The 22,804-nt window shown below is 34.5% G+C and overlaps 1 protein-coding gene across 7 annotated transcripts in view; it reads left to right on the top strand.

Moving 5' to 3' along the window:
* Positions 1 to 259: 259 nt before the first annotated feature.
* Positions 260 to 22,804, top strand: part of LOC143222663 (NFATC2-interacting protein-like) — a 39,825-nt gene continuing 17,280 nt past the window's right edge. The window contains exons 1-5 of one of the 7 annotated variants that reach the window (XM_076449510.1): positions 288 to 397; positions 902 to 954; positions 5,389 to 5,632; positions 7,707 to 7,851; positions 13,405 to 13,509. In XM_076449510.1, the coding sequence (XP_076305625.1) occupies positions 5,428 to 5,632; positions 7,707 to 7,851; positions 13,405 to 13,509 (455 nt within the window). In that variant the 5' untranslated portion in view covers positions 288 to 397; positions 902 to 954; positions 5,389 to 5,427. Of the gene's footprint in view, positions 398 to 486; positions 997 to 1,097; positions 1,117 to 5,388; positions 5,633 to 7,706; positions 7,852 to 13,404; positions 13,510 to 22,804 lie in introns of those variants that run through there. The other 6 variants (XM_076449492.1, XM_076449501.1, XM_076449485.1 and 3 more) reach the window with 6 other exon arrangements.

The raw sequence follows: 22,804 nt of genomic DNA, 5'->3' as shown, positions 1-22,804 counted from the left end.
GTTAGTCATTGCATGCATTATATAAGGCTGCGTTCATAATTTTGGCAAAAAAGGGGATATTAAAGCAATTAGGTTTTATTTTATCTTTATGATTTTATTTAGTTTTTTCTAATTTTTTTATCAGATTAACTAGTAGTAATTAACTTTTATCCTTTCACTACATATTAATTTCTGTATCATTAAAATAAGTATGGTATTTATTTAACAAGACTATAACTCACAGAATTTAACACGTCTAGCAATTTGTTTTGGTTATATGGTACACAATTTATGTAACCACTGTCACAAGAATGCGATCCACCCACCAAATCTGCAGCGTACTATAGGAATGAATGTAATATTACAATATTTTATTCTACAGGAATAGCCCAAAGACTTGCTTTATCCCGTCTAATTTGTAAGTTCATAATTAGAGACGATTATATGCAGATAGCTCTTTATACATGTTTGCGTAACAATTCCCAGCAAACAAAATGATATCATTAAAAAAAAATGTCAACAAATAAATTTACGGTGTTTGTTCTGGTCATTTATAAATGGTTGCTTTGCGATGTTATTACTTATGTACTCTAAAATTAGAGTGAGAAACCTATTTTTGCAGGGCTAATGTTTATAATGGAGTTCGTATTTTTAATTTTGAACTGTACGAGTCACATATTTCAAACTTATGTATGTAATATACTCGAATGAATCGAAGTTCTGCTGGCGCTGAAGTGAACTGTAGACTGTTAAGCCTAAGATTCGAATTTCGGTTGTGTTATCAAGTGGACTTTCATTAGAATTTAAATACGAAGGCGATTGCTATAAATATACGACACATAGTAGTACGTTTGTATTCAATACATTAATCTTCTAAAAGGTTTGGCTAATATTTAGTTTTCTCTTTTATTTTTAACGTAAGGTTTCCCAAGATATCGATAACAACGTGGGAACACACCTGAATTATTACCACAAGTACTACAATTTCGTTATGATTTTTCTAGGGAGAGTTAGATTGTAAGTTAGCAAAAGTGAGGTAGTGTTAATGCTACCAATTTTAGGGGTAATGAGTGATATTTCGCCAATTATTTTGTTGTAACGTGTTTGTTTATCCTAATGATTGAAACTTGATTAAACGTAAGAAATTTATCGAACCATATAACAGTATAACTAGTATTTGTAACATTGCTCAAAATTTTCAAAGTTTGTTTTGTTTATTATGTACTTGAAACTGTTGAATGTTGTGAACTAAGTTATTTAACTTGTAAGTTGTAACTGTAAGGAAGTAAAACTAGAAAGTAACATTAATTTGTAATTACGTTGTTACTTTCAGTTAATTATGTAATCTAATTTAAAAGATTTAATAATTTCAGTGTATCTATTTTATAACAAAATCAACTGAAATAAATTGAAACGTTAACACTTGGTTACAGTTTAAAAATGGTACTATATACCAGGTACAGTTGGTTTATATCAAGTTCAGTGAAACTAGTTGTGATAATAAATAGTTCAGTGCTGTATAGTATGTTTTAAACACACAATTCATTTTGTTTCCAAATACATAAAATATATTTGTATAGCATTTCTTTTATTGCTTGGCATGGATAATCATTTGACAAGTTTAATTAAAAATAACGTGTAATACAAAGGATAACTTTCACTAGAGTTGATAATGAATCATTTCATAATCAAATCTTATTGATCATTACTTCATCTATTTCATTGATGTAAATCAAAAGTAGCAAACGTCTGAAGGTTGAATCATTGAGTACCCTATCTGTGACATTAATCCAGCCTGACTGAACTCGATTTCATCTGTCTAGTAACTTTTCTATTTAGTGAGACAATTTATCTCTCATACCTATAGAGATAACCTTTTATTAAGCATTTTATGTGGCATCTTTTCGTATTCTTTTATGATAAGAATATACACCAAATTCACGCATCCATATAATTACATAAACAGTAACTTCTCCTTAGCCTATTGCTGTAAATGTAAAATCATACTTTTATCTTTGGAATTATTTATAAGAGTTCTCCTATGAAATTTTAGAAGGCTATTATTTTTTCTTTTAAAGGAGATCCAAATTGGGCCTAGTATTCCAAAAGAGGCCTAATTAGTATTTTACATAAATAAACCAAATATTTCAACTTGCCATTAATGCGTTCAGAATTTTTGTTGCATATTAGATGGATTTAGATGTTTTTCATAATAAGATTTATTCATGACTATGCCCATTTCTTATTCCTTAGTCATACTGCTGATCAGGTTTAGTGAATACAGCTAAAAATACAAAGAATTACTCTGCTGTAAGTCAGTTTACTAGTGTTTTCTCAACTCCCAGTAATGCAATTTTTTTTTTTCAGCCATTTTTTTTTTTTTTTTTTTTTGTGAAATCAAAAACTTTTAGAAACTCTAGTCCATACCTGTTCTGTCACCCACATAATGAGTGAGTAGAGCTGAAATTTGCTGGTTGAATGATTATTGTATTCATTATTCAATAACATTCAACTAATTAATATTTTCAGTAGATGGCTAATAAAGAAAAGATTATTCCCACATGAATGGACTAAAAAGACTACTACAGATTGTATTTTGACAGTTTTTGTCGCCTGATATAATAGGTAGCCTATTATATTTCTTTATGTTGAACAACAAATAAACATAATGCTTATGTTTCAATTACATAGATGAATGGAATAATAAAAAATGCTCATAAGTTTGATTAGTTGATTGGATTTTGTGAACTATGACGCTAATCAGTTAGACTGAACAATATTGAATTGACTGAAGGTAATTAAAGTTGTAATGACTATTTTGTTTGTTGGATAGTTGCAATAACTGAAGATATGATAATTGGAAACATTTGTTGATTATTTTTATGATATTAATTGATTTAAGAGTAATTTTGAATAATAGATAACCTTATGTGATAGTACTCTTTAATCCTTGATTTATCATTTCTCTGAAGATATTACTTGTAGAGTTTGGGGTAATTAATTCAAGTAATTAACATAATTAGTTACTTTAGGGCCTCAATGTGCATTAAAATAATTTATTAGTCCAAAAATAACCAAGTAATTGAAATTAAGGTTCCCACTTATTAATATTTTTTGTTCTATCCAGTTATCCTAACTGTCCAAGTAATTAAAGTATTGGCATTACATTTGTTTGTTTGTTAGCATAGGGCTATGATAAAAACTGTCTATGCTCTATCCACTGCTAGTATTGAAATTCAGTTTGTAGATTTACAGGTTTTTTGGTTTGCTTTACTTATCCATCTTGATGATTAATCAATTAGAAAATTCTAGTAATTGTGTAAATTTATCATTAGTACAAAGTCATGCATTTGAGAAATGGAATTTTAAGACAAGAGTATTTATGTTATGGAAAGAGACTAAGATATGATTAAGTTTAAAATATTGAAACTTTCTGTTGAGTTCAGCTGTGGCAAAAATATCAAGTATTGATCTAATTTACATTTGTAGAATATTTGATTTTAAGAGCTAAAATGCTATTTATAACCTCAAATGAAATTAATAAGACATTATTTAGAAAACTGTACAGCTTTTGAATACCATCTATTATAATGGAAATGTGCATAAAGTAACTAATGGTGGTTTGGTTTAGCCATTCAGGTGTTAATGACTTGAAATGGAATTTTAAGACAAGAGTATTTATGTTATGGAAAGAGACTAAGATATGATTAAGTTTAAAATATTGAAACTTTCTGTTGAGTTCAGCTGTGGCAAAAATATCAAGTATTGATCTAATTTACATTTGTAGAATATTTGATTTTAAGAGCTAAAATGCTATTTATAACCTCAAATGAAATTAATAAGACATTATTTAGAAAACTGTACAGCTTTTGAATACCATCTATTATAATGGAAATGTGCATAAAGTAACTAATGGTGGTTTGGTTTAGCCATTCAGGTGTTAATGACTTGAAATGGAATTTTAAGACAAGAGTATTTATGTTATGGAAAGAGACTAAGATATGATTAAGTTTAAAATATTGAAACTTTCTGTTGAGTTCAGCTGTGGCAAAAATATCGAGTATTGATCTAATTTACATTTGTAGAATATTTGATTTTAAGAGCTAAAATGCTATTTATAACCTCAAATGAATAAGACATTAAAACTAATAAGAAAACTGTACAGCTTTTGAATACCATCTATTATAATAAGACATTATTTAGAAAACTGTACAGCTTTTGAATACCATCTATTATAATGGAAATGTGCATAAAGTAACTAATGGTGGTTTGGTTTAGCCATTCAGGTGTTAATGACTTGAACAGTTTATGGTTTGTCTGTTTGAGAGGAACAATTGAAAATGTAAACTATTAGTAATCTTAACTGGAGTGTTATGTTGTTTGTTTAATAAATGGTTATAAAGGGCTGTACTAGAGCTGATTTTGTGATGGTAAATTGCTTTGTATTGTTCCTTTTGCAAAACGAAAAAGTAAATATAATAATAGTAAACATATAATCAGTGTTTAAATTATAAATAACATATAAATGATGATGTGTTATTAGTTCTTACCCTAAAATCTGGTTTATAAATCATTCAAAACTAATAATAATCACAATTCACTTGCTTAATGATTTACACCAGAGTAGTTTGTTCATGAAACTTAATGATACATGTGTGTATATATATATATATCAATAGTTGTTCTGGTGTGAACTTCATTAAGGAACTGAATTAATATACATATTGTCTAAATTGTTACTGATGAGCACTGGTACTGGACAAAAGGTCTCACCAGCACTGGATGTTGCAGATGTAATGTGGTTGATATAACATATTCTCTTATATTCCTCATGGGCTCTTAGAATTAACCATTGAGCTATGTTTTGGACAAGACTGTGTACTGAAATAATACATGTGTGTGCAAATTTACCTGATTGTTTTCTAAATGTTAAAAGCACTTTGACTTTTTACTCATTCTACGTGATTTAACCAAAAACTACAGTAAAACATTTGTTAAAAATAAATTCGAATTTCATAATCGTGTACAGAATATAAAATTCTGTTGTGTCTAAAATTGTTAGCTTTGTAATTTGAATAATAGGCTAAGATCTTTTATGCTCATCTGTTTCATAAATTTGTTCATATATATTTATTCATTCTTTAGTTGCAGGTGAAAAACATTGTGACACATCGGTAGATGTAGAACTGCAGTTGTGTAGTGTATCATTGTGCAAGTGGCATCAGTGTAATGTTGCACAGATATGTGTTTAAAAAACTGTTAGATTAAGTTTTTATTTTCATCTGAAAGTTTTATAGCAGTACTTTTCAAATATGCTTCATTTCAATATCAGTAACACAAATTAGTGTTATGAATTGTTACTCCACTTATTGTATAGTTCAATACTTTTTTGTATATATATACATATAGGTCACAGTGAGTATGGAATAGGATAAGATCTACACCAGGATGGAAGATAAAGATTTATCTATTTGTACTTCAAATGAAGTTTCTTCACAGACTGCTTCAAGGAAGCAACCAAAGAAATCTAAACAGTTCCATGTGGTGATAGACAACGATGATGTTGATGATGATGAAATAATGCAATCTTGTCATATATATAGTTCACAAGTCCACAAATTCAGGAATATGAAGAGAAAACTAGCAGAGAAAGGTAAAGTTCTAAAATGTTTTGATAAATGAAAGCATACTTTTGTAAGGTAAAAATTTATGATTGGTTATTAGGTATTTGCATAGTAAAATAAAAAAACACAGTTATTAGGAAATGGTAAGGACTGTGTACATGTACGAAACATGCACATTTTTATATTATTTTAGAGACAATTAATTTAAACTTCCGAAAACTAGACAAAACTCTACATATTTGCTTATACAACTGTCAGACCTACATGTTGGTAAGAAACCATGCTTGTGTATATGAGAATGAAAATTTGAGTTTCTTCTATCAAAGTGGAATGAGATAGACATGTCAAAGTGGATAAGCAAGAAATTAGAATATGCAAATGTGTAGAAGTGTATTGATATTTATGTAAATAGTTAAGAAAATGAAAAAGTTGTTTGGTTTGGATAGATACATTTGTTGCCATCCAGTTTTTAAAGATCTGAAAAAATTCTTTGATGATAATTAAACTATGAAATTAATTTTATAAAAGAAAGAAGAAATATGTATCAGTACATAAAATCTTGAATAATGAAATAATAACCTTGTTTATCTTTCACGTAAACTTTGCACATTATGAAATAATTTTTTTCTTTTGTAATTTAGAAAAAGATAAGTGAATACACCAAACAAAATCTTGCCTTATTAATCATTTCTTTTTCTTTTTTTTGAGAACTTTACATGTTATTTGGATAGTGGATAGCGAATAGACTTGATGCACTTTGATTTTCAAAAATCCTTTGAAGATGTGCCACAAAAAGGTTAGCTAAGAAAATTATGTCAGTAGAATTTCAGAGTGATTGGGTGGAAGAAAGCAAAAGACAGTTATTAGTGGTGTCTGTTCCATCCAGATATTTTGTTATAAGTTGAATGCTCTATGGGTCATTGCTTGGGCCTTTGTTTTTCTTATTTATATTAATGATATTGATGGGGTCACAGTTAGTAAATTACTTGTGTTTTTTATGACATGAAGCTGTTAAGTACTTCTAGTTGTGTTTATAACATTGGGGTATTACAAAATGTCTTTAATGAATTGGTAAGTTGGATAGATATTTATCAAATGACTTAATTATAGAATGTACAAGGTAATTTATTAGGATATAATTTGGTTCACACAATTTATTATCAATGGAACAACCTCAACAGCTTGACAGGAGAAAAAGGATCTTAACAAAATGGTCAATGGTCACTCAAGTCATTGCAGCAGTGGTCTGTTACTATTGTTATAGTAAGTTGTTAGACGTTAGGTTGGATTTACAGTCATATTGATTACAAGTAATTATAAAAGTTACAGTTAGCCTGCATGCCTTATTTGGAATACTGTGTACAGTATTTAGCTCCTTATCTAAGAAAATATATTGACTTAGTGGAAAGGACTTGGAGGAGAGATACTATGATGATCCTTGGAATAGAAGAGTTACCTTACAGGGATAGATTAAGATTTCTTAAGTAAAATTTTTATTTTAAGATGTGGAATGTGAAAGTGAATATAACTGAATGAAATTTACTAGGTGGATCAACATGGTAAAATGCTTTAATTTCTTTGTGCTATATTCTGAAGATGATAAAATGAAAAACGCAAGTTTTCAGATTTGACAAGAAAAAGCTATTTTGTTAAGACAGTTTTATTTTTTAATAGGTCAGTTGACTTGTGGAATGATTACTTTATATAGTAGTACGGTCAGCACACTACATGAATTTAAGTGGGGATATACAGTATTTTTCAAAACAAAAGGGTGGGTTTAAATTTTTTTTTCTATGTGTCCAGGAAAAATCTTGAATCAAATGACTCTTGAATGGTATGATTAAATAAAACTAGATTATTCGAGCTGGGTAATCATGATTATACTCATGTGAGACTTGTATAGTTAAAATAAGCAAAAATATTAATAATGAGAAAAACATTTCAATTTATTTATTCTGCTATGTGAATTAATCATAATATTATAAGTTGGTTGTTTTACTTGAGAACTAATCACTAACCAAATCTTCTAGGTAATCGATTAATAAAATTAATTACCCAGCTTTGTAGTTTGTAACTACTATATTTATTTTTTTAATGGCTTAGTTCTGTTGATGGATCCTGATGTGATTTCTGATGAAGAGTTATCAGAACCGAAAAATAAGATAACTCGGAAGAAACGAGGCAAGAAAACTGAAGAATGTATAAACCTTGATGATTCTAGTGAAGCTCTTTCACATTCAGAAGCTAGGTAATAATACACTATAACTTGATCTTTGATGAAATAGAATATTGAAAGAAGATTTGTTTGATAAAGTACACACAAATTATGTCTGTATTAGATACTAATATTTCTATTAACATTTTAAGATCTGAACATTTCATTTCACTCTTTGATAAATTTATTACAAGAATGCTGCACTATTCATGTAAGATTTTGTTTTTATTGTGTACTTAAAATATTGGAAATGGTGTAAAAACTTTTGATATATATTTTTTCATGGTTTTGTTTTGGCAGAAAACCTTTGTTTCTGAAACACTGCTCACCTCACAGTAGAGGAGCTACATAATACGTTGTGTCATTTCTGAGTGTAATGTGACGGAGTCAGCATTATACTATGGCCATCCACCAACAGAAAAGCAACACGTCTTCCATGCACAGTACTTATCAAAAGCTTATTGTTTTCCTCAATACTGCACTGTTCAGAAATGTTTTTATATCATAAAGAGCTGGAAAACTATTATGCTTCTTACTGTCAAATTTTAGTTAAAATTTGAGAGATCTTTTCTAACCTTTATTTTCTTGATTTTAAGGGGAAAAAATATAAAAATTTTAAAGTTGTTTTTTATCAGAGCTTGTGATATAAATTGTTATTTTTCCTTTATATTACTTTGATCTCTTCACATAATCAAACTACAGAATTCTTGAGCATGCATACCATAGTCTGTGTTATTGTTTCTCTGACTTCATTGTAATTAGCTTGAAGTTCAGGCTTTGGTGGAATGTAATTACTCTCATTTTTGTTGATATGAAAATGACCAAGACTTAAGTGCCATGGACATACCAGACCTATTGATAAATAAAACATAGAAATTATTATTAATTCTTTTCGTGAGATTGGTTTTGTGGATCTTTTTTAATACAATTTCATGAGTCCATGTTTTTAAATCTTCCTAAAGTCTAAACTCTCCTTTGTAGATGTTGTCTTGTTTTCATTAAATAGTGACTGGAGAGCTATTCTGTCAGTGAGGAATATTTCTGCTGTTGTGCATCATATGGATGGCTCTATCCTACTTTCTTTATTTCAAACCCAAGCCTCTGTCTTCTGCTACTGTAACTAAGCCAACTTTGTCTTTGGATGATATTTGATCTGACTTTGTTCTTCGTTATTCTACCTATGATGAAGATCAGGTAACATACTTTTTTGTGTATTTTTGGTCTTCCTTTTATATTTAGGACTTTTCTGTGGTCTTCCCCATTGATGTGAATTTCTGTACATGGTAAGGGAACCTCCCAGAGAAGGCTCTGTACTTTCAGTTTATCTCCTCTGGGATCTAAACATCCACCTTCATGTTTGCTGTGTGTGGTGACCTGTGAAGGGGACGAAAGGATCCTGGTGATTGAGGGGTCCAACTTCAACACATCACTTTAGCCTTGAATTCTTGTAAACAGGTAGTCTTGGGGTGGCCCCCAAGATCAGTTGGTTAGTCCATTTGGGCCAGGATCAACTGAATTTCAGCATAGGACGTCTTCAACAGGTGTAGTGGACATTATGTCCGATACTAGTGTTCAGGTATAGTGCTCATAAAACCCTGGCGTCACTGCAGTGACCTTGTATAGCACTGTAGTGTGTCCCATTGTAGATCTCCATGGTGGGTTGGGTCAGTGTGCACCAAAATATTCTTTTCTTTTATTATGGATACCCCTCAAAAAAGAAGTAAACAAAGATGACAACAAAGAGAAAAATCTAACTACTGGCAAACGACCATGCATTGATAACTCTCTACGGTCAAAACCAAACTTGAATCTGTCCTGTGATTTTTAATTATACATTCTTTAACTGAAAAACCCTTAGGGCAGATGTCTCCATTTGTTATTCAGAAGGGTGTGCTGGCTCACCTAAATTGGTAAAAAAATTACGGTCTGGGGACATTTTAGTGGAAACAGCTTCATCACAACATTCAAATTCTTCTGGAAGTTGAAGACCATTGGGGATATACCCATTGAGGTTACTCCTCATTCTACTTTGAATTATTTCAAAGCAGGTATAGTTGAGAGGGATTTAAAGACCATTCCAGAGTCGGAGATCCTCGTAGATTTCACCAGCCAAGGTGTTATAGCTGTGCTCCGAATTTTTTACTCGTAGAGACAGGATTATGTAGCCAACAAATGTTCTAATATTAACATTTACAACATCACGTCCTTCTACCACAATCAAGGCAGGATATCTGAATTGTAAGGTACGGGCTTATATTCCTAATCTTGTTAGATGTTTTCATTGTCAATGATTTGGTCACTCAAACATCTTGCTGTGGTTTCTAAACATGTGCCTGTTGTGCTGGTAAAGACCATAATGCTTTTGGATACCAACTAGAACTGCATTGTGTTAACTGTAATGGTCCACATCCTTCCTATTTTACTTCTTGCTGTAAATGGGTGGAAGAGAAAGAAGTACAACAATTTGACAGTTCATAATATTACTTATCCAGAGGCTAGGAAATTACTATTCCCAATTCCATCTTGGACTTATGCTACTGTTATCCATTCCACTACTACAGTAGGAGTCTAGACAGACCTTTCTGTGCCTCCTACAGAATCCTTAACAGCATATCTTAATCTAGTACCCTCCAAAATTAACAAATCAGTATCTACTTCTATTTCTGTCCCTACCACATCTTCCAGTCATTGCCCAACTTTATCTTGTTCAAGCCTGGGTGTTTCCATGAGGTCTTCCTCTCTTGACACCCCAAAAATTAAACAACCCATTTGTTTACATCCTCAACCACTGGAACATATGTCTACAAACTCTGACCTGCCTACTTGATCCATAGCAGGATCACTAGACAGTGATCGACCTACATCCAGTAAAGAAAAAAGTGGGGTCGCAAGCAGAAGATCTCCATGCAAAATTTTCCACCAGAATAAAGAAAAATGGCCATGCTAATTCAATGGAACTGGCAAGGTTTTCAATCAAATGTGATTGACATCAAGGATTTGATTTTCTTTTATCATCACAAATGTCTTTCTTTACAGGAAACATTTTTAAAACCTACTAATACAGTAAAAATTTGACAATACTCTTTATACTGAAATGGCAGGTCGTGCATAGGACAAGGACATGGAGTAGCACTGCTGGTTGATCAACATGTGCCCACCCTGTCCTTGTCATTGAATACACCCTTGGAGGCTGTAGCCATCCCTATCTCCTCGGCTCGTACCATCACTGTTTGCTCTCTGTAACTTACCCCTGGAAAAAATTACCCCTCAGACCTTGATGCCCTCATCTAGCAACTGCCAACCCCCTTAAATTTGGGGGATCTTAATGGGCATAATCTCCTCTGGGGTGGTTCTAGTATTGATGTGAGGGGTCATGCTATAGACCATATGCTTTTGAATCACAGCCTGTCTTTCTTCAGAGGTTGACATCAATCCACAGGGTAGTGATCATTTTCCTGTCATATTAAGAGAGATTGGCTGTGGTCGGTGCCATCTGACCCATGTGCCTCAGTGGAAGTTGGACCAGGCCAACTGGATCTCTTTCACTGCTCTCTCAGAACTTGACCCTGCCATCTTATGTAAATCATCGTGTAGCAGCAGTAACTAACTGTATTGTCCAAGCAGCTGCTTAGTGCATCCCCTAAACCTGGACATCTTTCCCACAGCATCCCCGCCCTTGGTGGAATTCTGCTTGTTCTATAACATGAAAAGCTCACATGCTTGGGATATATTTTGTAGATATCCCACACTTAAAAACTGCATTGCGTTTCAACAAGCCTGTGCACAGGCTTGGCGAGTTAGATGTCAAAGCCCGAAGGAATATTTGATAAAATTTACCTCCAGCATTTCTTCAACCATCAGTTCAAAAGTCATATGGGATAAGATACGGAAGGTGAGTGGACGGTATACTTCTGCCCCCCTCTCTCTTTTAATATTCAATGGCCATGAATTTGCTGATGCTCAGAGTATTGCCAAATACTTTTGGTGAATGTTTCTCTCATGCATCTAGCTCTTGAAACTCATCCCCTTTCTTCTTAGCTATTAAAACACAAGTTGAACATCTGCCTCTTTCCTTTCGACTGATTACAATTGCCCTCTCACACTGGTAGAACTGAAACTTGTGCTTCATCGGTCTGGCAATACATCAGTTGGACCTGATGATATACATTATGAGATGCTATGCCACCTTTCTCCTGCCTCTCTTACTATTCTCCTGGCTGTCTTTAACTGGATGTGGCAGGAGAATGTCTTTCCTGATGCTTGGCGCCAAGCTGTTGTACTCCCTATTATTAAACCTGGGAAGGATCTAAAGATTATTATGTTTATAATAAAGTTAATTAATAAACATACATAAGAGTGGGTAGAATTTTTGTGTTTCAAAGTTAAAATGATACATTCTAAAGCACGTCTTAGTGGTTAATAATGGAACAAATGAAGCACAATTACATTAGAAAATGTTAAATTTATACTGTAACCATATTTTATAGGAGCTTACCTAACAACATCTTTGACATTCTGTCCTCCCGTAAATGTATTTTATTGGCATTTTTCACAAGGAACTGTTACAAGGCATTAATGTGCAAGTTAAACATACAACTTAAGTTTTTATTTCTGTTTTACACTGTAATAATTTAACTTCTTTTTTGTTGTTGTTGTTACAATAATGCAGTCATTTTAGAAAAAAAAATGATTTTATTGTGTTTTTTTATTTTCTTTGTTTCACATTGTGATTTTGGTACTTATATAGTGATAGAGTAGAAAAAAACTACAAATGTTTCTGGAAAATACTTTTGACATTAATTTAGGAGGTTGTAAAGATTATGTAGATGGAATATGAAAATTGTAAGGTGAAAGGAAGTATTTTTATATTTAATAAGAAAATCACCTTTCACAAAACAGTGAAGGCAATATAAGTTCAGAAACATAAAAATACTTTCAAAAAACAAAGTACCTGTGTGCACTAGTTGTATGACATCTACTAAAAGTTTGACAAATTTGATGGATATAATTTAATTAAATTCATAATTACAGCAAACATTTAATAGGTTTAACAGTCTACAGAAGCTCAGTAGACTGGCATTGTATTCATATGGTTTATCAGTAATGTCTTCTAGCAAGGATCTTTTAGAAAGCCATGTGTATGTGTGTGTGCAAACTCTTAAGCTCATTGAAGTGTAAGATATTTAAAATATTTAAGATATCAATCTAATAATATTTAAGCAAGCTGTAAATGTAACTAATAGTAAAGAAAATGTTCTAATATTTTCTAAATTGTTCATAATGCAACAGTATACTCGTGTTAGTACTGGTAATTCCTTGTTTTAATCACACAACCCTCTGGTGGCTCAGTAGTAAGCTTGAAGGATTATAATGCTAAAATTTGGGTCTCCATATATGTCTGTGATAGGCACAGTGCAAATATCTCATTGTATAGCTTCAAACTGAAATATAATTTTTTTTTTATTTTAAACATTAATATGTATTTTGCAGTATTACCAATAGGTTATGGTAACAACTTGAGTTGTCCCCTGTGTGGTGGAACATTGTTTTGAATATAAAATCCCTAATTTCTATTCAATATTTCAGCCAAGAAAAGAAAGATGAACTCAGGTCACCTTCACCACCACCATCTGTGCACCTCAAAAGTAATAGGACCAGAAAAGTCAGCTCTAAAAGTAACAAACTTTTCAAGTAAGTTAGAATCATTCATTTTTTGTAATTTGAGATTTATTCTGAGCTTTTAGCAGTCAGATAATAAACACCTTTTTCTTAATATTATTGTGCAATATTACTGTATTACCATAATATTAAGCTAGTTTTGTAATTTTACTGAACTTCTCGGTGTGGATTCCTGTACGTGGTGAGGGGACTTTCCAGGGAAGGTTCCGTTCTTTCTGGTTACCTCCTCTGGGATCTAAACATTCACCTACGTGTTTGCCATGCATGGTGATCCGTGAAAGGGAGGAGGGGATCCTGGTGGTTGAGGGGTCCAACCGTAACACACCACTTTGGCCTTGAATTCCTGTAGACAGGCGGCCTTTGAGTGGTCCCCCTTGGGTCCACCTGGCTGGTCCACTTGGGCTAGAGTCAACCAAGTATTTGTGTTGGAAGTTCTCAACGGGTGTTGTGGACATTGTGTCTGATGCTGGTGTTTGGGTATAGTGCTCACGAAACCCTGGCATTGCTGCAGTGTCCTTGCATGACATTGTAGTGCATCCTCTCATAGGGCTCCGTGGTGGGTGGGGTCAGTGGGTACCAAAATTTTCCTCTTTCCCTGTGGATCCTCCTATGAAAAATTTAAATAAAGTAGTGAAAAAGCAGTCAATAGGTAAATGACCACTTCTTGAAGACTCTGAGCAGCAATCTTCAACATCTGTAACACACGTACCTCATTTTCTTATATTACATTCTCTTTCAGAAAAACCTTTAGGGCAAATGTCCCCCTTTTTTTATTCAGAAGGGACTAGAGGGACTTGCTGGCTCTCCAAAGTCAGTAAAGAAGCTTCGATCTGGAGACATATTGGTTGAAACATCCATTCCCCACAACAGTGAACTCCTCTTGAATTCAAAGAGAATTGGGGATGTACCTATTGAGGTTACCCCTCATGTTACCTTGAATTCATCATGAGGAGTTATTGTTGAGAGGGATTTGAAGAACGTCCCCGAGTCAGAGATTCTCACTGGTTTCTCCACTCAAGGAGTTTCTGCAGTGAGGTACATTTCCACTCGCAAAGATGGAGTTACACTGCTGACAGATATCCTCGTTTTGACATTTACATCACCATGTGCACCTGCCACCATCAAGGCAGGTTATCTAAATTGCAGGGTACGGTCATACATTCCAAACCCTCTCCGATGTTTCCAATGTCAGAGGTTTGGGCACTCAAAGACGTCATGTCGTGGTTCCCTGACATGCTCGTTGTGGTGGCAAGGACCACGATGCCTGTGAGTGTGACATTAACTCACGTTGTGTCAACTGCAATGGTTCTCACCCTTCCTACTTTCGTTCTTGCCCAAACTGGTTGGAGGAAAAAGAGGTGCAGCATTTGAAAATGAATCATAACATTAGTTATCTTGAAGCTCTGAAATTGCTGTCTGCCACTTCATTTCGGACGTATGCTGCTGCGCTTCATTCCACAACTACAGTGGGAGTGCAGACAGATCTCTCTGTGCCTCCAAGAAAATCATTTTCAAAACAAATGAAAATCCTTTTGACCTCCATGGTTAAAAAGGTTGATGAATCAACTTCTACAGCCATCTCTGTTGCTCCCATACATTCCAACAAACCCCAAGATGCACATCCTTTGGTTTCAGATACAGGCATTTCTTCAGATACATCTTTTTCTCCCACCCCAAGATGCAAAACAATCATTCGACTGCATCCTCAGTCACTGGAATCCCCTTCCAACAACAAAGACCTGCCCAATCGACCCAGGGCAGGATTCATGGAGGTTGCTAGACCTCCTCCCAATAAGGACAATAAGGAAAAAAGATGTGGTTGTAAACAGTAGCCACTTTGTCTATTCGTCATTAAAAATGGCCACCTTCATACAATGGAACTGTCGAGGTTTACATTCTAATCTAGATGACATCAAAACACTAATTGCTTCCTACTATCCTGTATGTCTTTCCTTACAAGAAACATTTCTGAAATGTGCCGATACAATCACCTTTCAGCAGTTTTCTCTGTACAGAAATGACAGGCTGTATGATGGTCGAGTACATGGAGGGGTGGCACTGTTGGTTGATCAGCATGTGCCCACCCTGTCTTTGTCACTCAACACACCCTTGGAGGTTGTAGCCATCCGTGTTTCCTTTGGTCATACCATCACTGTTTGTTCTCTCTATCTGTTCTCTGGAGAGACATATGATCAATCAGACCTTGATGCTGTTATTGAACAGTTGCCATCTCCCCTTTTAATCCTGGGGGACTTTAATGGACATCATTCCCTCTGGGGAAGTGCTGTTATTGATAGGAGGGGTTGCTCTGTAGAGCATATGCTCTCTGATCACAATCTTTATCTTTTCAATACTGGTTCTTCCACTTATTTTCATGCATCTAGTCAGTCCTTCACTGTTATTGATCTCTCGGTTTGCTTCCCTTCATTATTCTCCCATATTTCATGGAGGGTTGACAATAATCCACTAGACAGTGATCATTTTCCTATACTTTTGAGAGAGACTGGCCATGGTCGATGCCACCCTACCTGCATGCCCCGGTGGAAGCTGGATCAGGCAGACTGGTCCACTTTCACTGCTCTTGCAGAACTTGATCCTGCCATGCCATTGTCAGTCAGCCATCAATAGACGACTGTGTGGCAGTGGTAACTGACTGTATTACACAAGCAGCTGCTCAGTGTATGCCTCAAACATCGACACGTTTTCCACAATATCCTCGTCCATGGTAGAATCCTGCCTGTCACAAGGCACAGAAGGCTCAAAAACGGGCCTGGGATACTTTCCATAGATATCCCATACTTTTAAACTGCATCGCTTGCCAATGGGCCCGTGCATGTGCTAGCTGGGTAATACGTCAAAGCGAGAAGGAAACTTGGATTAAGTTCACAACTAGCATACCTTCTACCACCAGTTCCAAGGTCATATGGGACAGGGTTCGAAAGGTCAGTGGGCGCTACAATTCTTTCCCCCCTCTCGATCTTACTCTCTGAGGGCTAAGAGGTAGTTGTTGTCCGGAGCATCGCCGATACTCTAGGTGAAAGCTTTTGCAGGGTATCTAGCACTTCTGCTTGTTCCTCCATCTTCTTGGCCATCAAGACTCGGGCAGAGCGTTTACCTCTTTCCTTTCAAACTGACTTTCTCTTTGACTATAATTGTCCCTTTACACTGGTGCAACTGAAAATGGCCCTTCATCGGTCTGGCAGTGCATCTGTTGGACCTGATGATGTACACTATGACATGCTGTGCTATCTCTCTTCTACTTCTCTTGATATTCTTCTAATTGTTTTTAACCGAATCTGGCAGGAGAATATTTTTCCTAATGTCTGCCACCAGGCTATTATCTTACCTTTCTCTAAGCCTGGGAAAGATCCCAAGATTCCTTCAAACTACTGTCCAATTGCTTTGACGAGTTGTCTCTGTAACACCTTAGAGAAGATGGTTAATACTCGTGTTGTTTGGTTCCTCAAATCGAACAACCTCCTCTCGCCCACCCAGTGTGGGTTCTGATGACAGCACTCCACCACGGACCACCTTATTCAACTTTAAACATCAATCAGAGAAGCCTTTCTCAAACGACAGCATCTTGTATCAATATTCTTTGACATTGAGAAGGCTTATGACACAACATGGAGGTATGGCATTTTGCGAGACCTCCATACATATGGGTTACATAGCCATTTACCCATGTTTATTAAAAATTTTTTAATGGACAGGAGATTCCAAGTTCATTTGGGTTCGACACTTTCCCATTCTTTTCTACAGGAACTTGGGGTCCCTCAGGGCTGTGTTTTGAGTGTCACACTTTTCAGTATAAAGATTAATGCCATCATTGAACAACTCCCTCTAACTGTTGCAAACGGGCTCTATGTCGACGACTTTCACATCTCGTGTCAGTTGGCGAACATGAGGTATACTGAGCTGCAACTACAAACTGCCCTCAATCATGTACTGAAGTGGACCACGGCGAACGGCTTTAATTTCTCTATCCAAAACCGTTTGCATGCACTTTTGCCGCCAATGGGGTATTCACCCTGATCCTGAACTCCGTATTGGTGAAGTTTCACTGCCAGTGGTCCCTGAGAACAAGTTCTTGGGGCTTATCTTTGACTGTAAGCTGACCTTTATACCACACTTACAGCAGCTACACGTCAAATACACAAGAGCACTGAACATTCTCCGTGTCCTCTCTACCACCAGTTGGGGCGGGGATCGATGTTTTATGTTAAAGATATATCGTGCTCTTATTCAATCGAAACTCGACTGTGGATCAATGGTCTATGGCTCTGCCAGACCCTCGGCCTTAATGATGCTGGACCCCATTCATCATCAAGGACTTTGACTTTGCACTGGGGCTTTCTGCACCTCCCCAGTTCAAAGCTTATACGTAGAATCTCATGAAACTTCTCTGCACCTTCGCCATTTGCAACTGTCTTTACTATATTCTTCGAAACTTCGTTCCTTACCAAAGCATCCCACCTGGGGATGTTTTCTCCTTCCTCAGTGGGCTACACTTTTTCAGGACAAACGATCTGCCATTGCTCCTTTTGGCCTTTGCATCCAGGTGCAATTGGATGAATTGGGTTTGTCCTTGGATAACATTGCAGAATCCACTGGTCAGCCCATCCCATCATGGCTTATTACAGTCCCCAAATGTGATCTTTCTTTAAGTCATCTGAGAAAGGCAGATACTCCTGATTGGAAGTACCGTTTTTATTTACTGAACATCTTTTGAACAATCTTTGCATTCCAATTTATATGGATGGTTGCAAATCAGGTAACTCTGTGGGCTCTGCCATGGTTTGTTGTGGTTCGATGGTTGCACACAGAATCCCCTCTATAGCTTCTGTGTTCACTGCTGAACTCTACGCCATACCTCTTGCCTTGGATCATATTGAAGCTAAGCAGTACTCCAACTGCACTATTTATACTGACTCGCTTAGTTCTCTGTTGGCCCTAGAATCGCTTCACGTTGGCTCACACCCTGTTCTCGCTGATATTCGAAACTGACTGGCCCATTTCTCATTAACATCCACTTCTATCCAGTTTTTCTGGATACCAGGCCACGTTGGTATTCACGGGAACGAGCTTGCAGACATGACAGCTAAATCTATCTGCTTCGGCACTATCACCACTGTGCCTATTCCTTACATGGACTATGGTCCTGTAATCAAGGCTCAGCTCTGTGCCAGCTGGCAGTCAACTTGGAGTGAGCAATGAAACAACAAGCTTTTCCAAATAAAACCCTATATTGGACTTTGGCTGTCTAGCTTTCATAAGGTTTGGATGGAGGAAGTTGGTCACAGTTTTTTAACTCACCGTTTTCTTTTATCTGGAACTGTTGCATCGGTGTGTAGTTTGTGTGACACTCAAATCACTGTAAGCCACATTTTACTTTCTTGCCATCGTTATGACTCTCAACGACGGCACTATTTTAAACATGTTCTGTCCCAATGTGTGTCCGTAATATTAGACAGTGTTATTGGTGACGGTGACACTGTCCAACTTGATAAAGTTTTTAGTTTTTTAATGGCTATTAATCTTTTTAATGTCATTTAAGTGTTTGTTATTTATTCATAACACCTTTTTAATTGTGGTTCCCTTTTAAGAGTCTCAATCTCTCTAGTTCAATTTGAAATTGGAAAATGGCCATAACGTTAAATAACTTGACACCAGGACTGGAAAGGCCAACTTCAGGTGACTAACGCTGCTGTTTGAACTACCTATTAATCATCCTGGCAAGTTGTTATTACAATTTTGCTGCATGTTTTTTAACACTTTTGTTACTTCACTTTTTGGGACTGACCATAATGACACATAATCCAGAACCAGGACTGGAAAGGCCAACTTCAGGTGACTGGCAGTGGTTCTTGTGCTTACCTGTTAATCTTTCTGGTAGGTTATGATCATTACCATTATGCTACAGAAAGTCCTTTACAACTTTGTAGACTGGATGTCAACATTGGTTTTATGCCATTTATGTTTTTAATTGCTGTTTTGTTTTTACCTTCATTTCCTTTTATGAATTTTACTACATTTACTTTACTTTTACCTTTTTACCGGATATTTGGCTAATTAGTATTACGATTTTGCTGCATGTCTTTTAAAACTTTTATTACTATACCTTTTGATAATGGCTGTTATGACACATAACTTGGAACCAGGACTGGAAAGGCCAACTTCAGGTGACTGAGAGTGGTTTTTGTACTTATCTGTTAGTCTTCCTGGCAGGTTATGATCATTACCATTATGCTAGAGAAAGTCCTTTACAACTTCTCTTACTCTGCTTTCTCTCTTAACATTGTGGACTAGGTGTTAACATTGGTTTTATGTTTTTTCTGTTTTTCAATACTGTTTTGTTTTACCTTCATTTCCTTTTATGTATTTCACTACATTTAATTTATTTTTACCTTTTAACCGGATGTTTGGCACAGATAGCCTAGCTGCTTTGTGCCATAAAACACTAAAACAACCAATCAACAAATTTTACTGAAATGTATTCATTATTAAGTCACAAACTAAGTTATAGACATAGGTCTAAATTTTGTCATAAATGTAAATTAAGAAAGCTGAATGTTTATTACATATATCACTGAATATACAAAATGCAAAGAGAATAACTTGTAATAAAAAATATAGTTGTTTTTAGGATGTTGTTTTTATTTGAAACTTTTATTTCTCATTCCCTAAGTACTTGCTTTGAGGTATATTTTTACCATTTCTTATTGTCCGTAAAAGGATATGTGCTAAGAGTAGCATTTAATGGTACTTGTCAGGATTTCTACTTTAACATGAGAAGGTGATACATTGGAAAATCTGGCTGAAATATTAAATTTTTACAGAAAATAGTACAAATCTGTAATGATAAGACATGCAATGAGTCCTATTCTTAACCTTTAAGAGTAACTAATTTATATTATTGATAGTAGATATTTGTGGGGTAAAGTTGACAATCATTAACTACAACAGTGTATTTATAACTACAAATGCCCACTGTGAATAATATAAATGACTTACTTGTATAGGTTAAGAGCAGGACTCATGGCAAGTAAAACTATGAAATAATTCCTGAAATTCATCACAATATTTTGGAAAAATTTGGTAATTACTCATGAATTGTTTTCTGCTGGAAGCTCAGAAATCCTAAAAACTGAGTTGGGAAAACTATCATGAAAGGCTCCACTGTGTGTTCATTCCTCTGGTGTGTGAACCACACTACGTCAGTAAAATGACACACCTAATAACATTTTCCTCAGAGGGCTTCTGTTATCCTTTTCATTTGAGTGTAGTCACTGTGACATATTTGATAGGTATGTTTGTGACTCTCTAATTTTAAATTGTTTTGTTGACAGAGCTGTTTCAAGTTTTTAATTTCCATACATTATTTTGTTGTGGAAGCTCCTTTTTATTTTTCCTTTTTTTATTAATATTACTTGCTTCTCTTCTTGAAGGCTCATTAATTAAGAAGAAAGGCTGTGGGAAATGGTCATATTAATTTTAAATGCTTTAAGTGTATGTGTGTACTCAAAATAGATTTGTACAACAAAATATGGTTGGGGCTGTTTATCTCATAGAGGGTTTGTAAGAATTGTTTAGTTCTGTTCACAGTGAAAATTGTACTCAAATCAGCTGTTCAGTAATCATGTTATAGTATTTTTTGAACTTAGTTAATGTACTCAAAGTAAAATAGTTAATTCTTCTGAAACTTTGTTTTTGTATTGAAATGTCCCTGTGAAATAATAATACAAGTTATGCTGAGTTATTGGATAGTATTTTATAAACATTTGGCTTGTAGTAAGTAAAATGTGCAAACAAAACAAATTTTTTGATTTTTGACATCACTATTTAGAATTTGATTGTTTCAGATGGAATTCACTTTGGTATAACATTGTTCACTTGCTAATATTGTTTAGTTATTGCACCTGCTTAGATAAAACTTACTAACATATGTAGTAAAACTACAAGTTTAGCTTCTGTTAGTCTCTTGCGTATCTTTCAAAAGAAACATTTTTAGTACTACAAAATAATATAAAATTGAACTATTTACAGTTTTTATTTGTGACACTATAAATATTTTGAATGATAAATATTTTCTGTGATTAACTTTTCATACAGTACTTCTGAATACTCAAAGCTAGAAACACGATTTAGATATGTGTTGTGAATGCTGATTTTATGGTTTCTTTTGATATACACTTAGGAGCCTAGAATGACTTTTTATATTCTTGTCTGTGGAGAGCGTGTTGTTTTATATCACTGACTCAGAACAAATACATGTAGTGCTTACATTAATTAAAAGACATATCTCCTAGATGAAATTACAGCAACCAAGTTTATAATTGAATTGTTATTCTGTGAATCATGTATAATAAAATAACTTTTAGTTTTGGCTTAATACATTGTAAAAGCTTTAATTTTTGTTACTTATACAAACATTGTTTAATATGCTGATATTATGAAGTCCTGATCTATATATAGTACAGCTAAAGTTTAAACATGCATGTGGAAGTCTCTTTGATCTAAATATTTCTAGTAAAGTAAGAGAAAACAAATTATTTTTATCTTTTACCATTTAAGCTTCCTTACTCCCTGATCTACTATTTATATATCATGTTTATAAAACAGAATGGAAGATTTTTTTTGTACAATACTTTGTAATGGTGTTAAGAAAAGTCAGTACAAAAGTGTTCTGTGATTCTAGCTAAAGAAACATATTTCTGTGTCTTCTAACTTTTTGATTTTTAGAAGCATTAAGTGAATAATATTCATAGATATGAACAAAAGATCATGTGTGTTTTGGAAGTAAATTATGCAAGGTAGGCAGTAAGAAGAATCTGTCCAGTGTTGACTTAGGAATCCATGTTTTTGTTTCAAGATTGTCCTGAAATATACTGTCAATCTCAACTTGTTTTCCAACACAGGAATCATTTCTTGCTTCTTCACTGTTAATTACTAAATTTGTAAATATTGTTTAGTGTTTTTATTAGATCTTTCAAACCAGAATATGTTATTTGATATGTTTTTTAATACCATTTGTGTGTGACATTTAAGAAGTTCCTGAAGTAAGATGGAGCAAAGCGTGACTCATAAACAGATTATATTTGACTGAAAATGGCTGATTTACAGAAATTGTTATTTGTTGGTGATCTATAGTTGTTCAGAGCTTATGCACAGTCTCATGAACCTTCTTTGCACCTCTGCCATTTGCAACTGTCTTTACAATATGCTTCAAAACTTCGCTCCTTACTAAAGCATCCCACCTGAGGTTGTGTTTTCCTTCCTAGGTGGGCCATACTTTTTCAGAACAGAC

Source organism: Tachypleus tridentatus, chromosome 1 (assembly GCF_004210375.1).
Source record: "Tachypleus tridentatus isolate NWPU-2018 chromosome 1, ASM421037v1, whole genome shotgun sequence".
In the NCBI taxonomy this organism is placed as follows: domain Eukaryota; kingdom Metazoa; phylum Arthropoda; class Merostomata; order Xiphosura; family Limulidae; genus Tachypleus; species Tachypleus tridentatus.
Note: the sequence above shows the minus strand (reverse complement) of the source record. Positions and strands in the feature narration are given on the sequence as shown.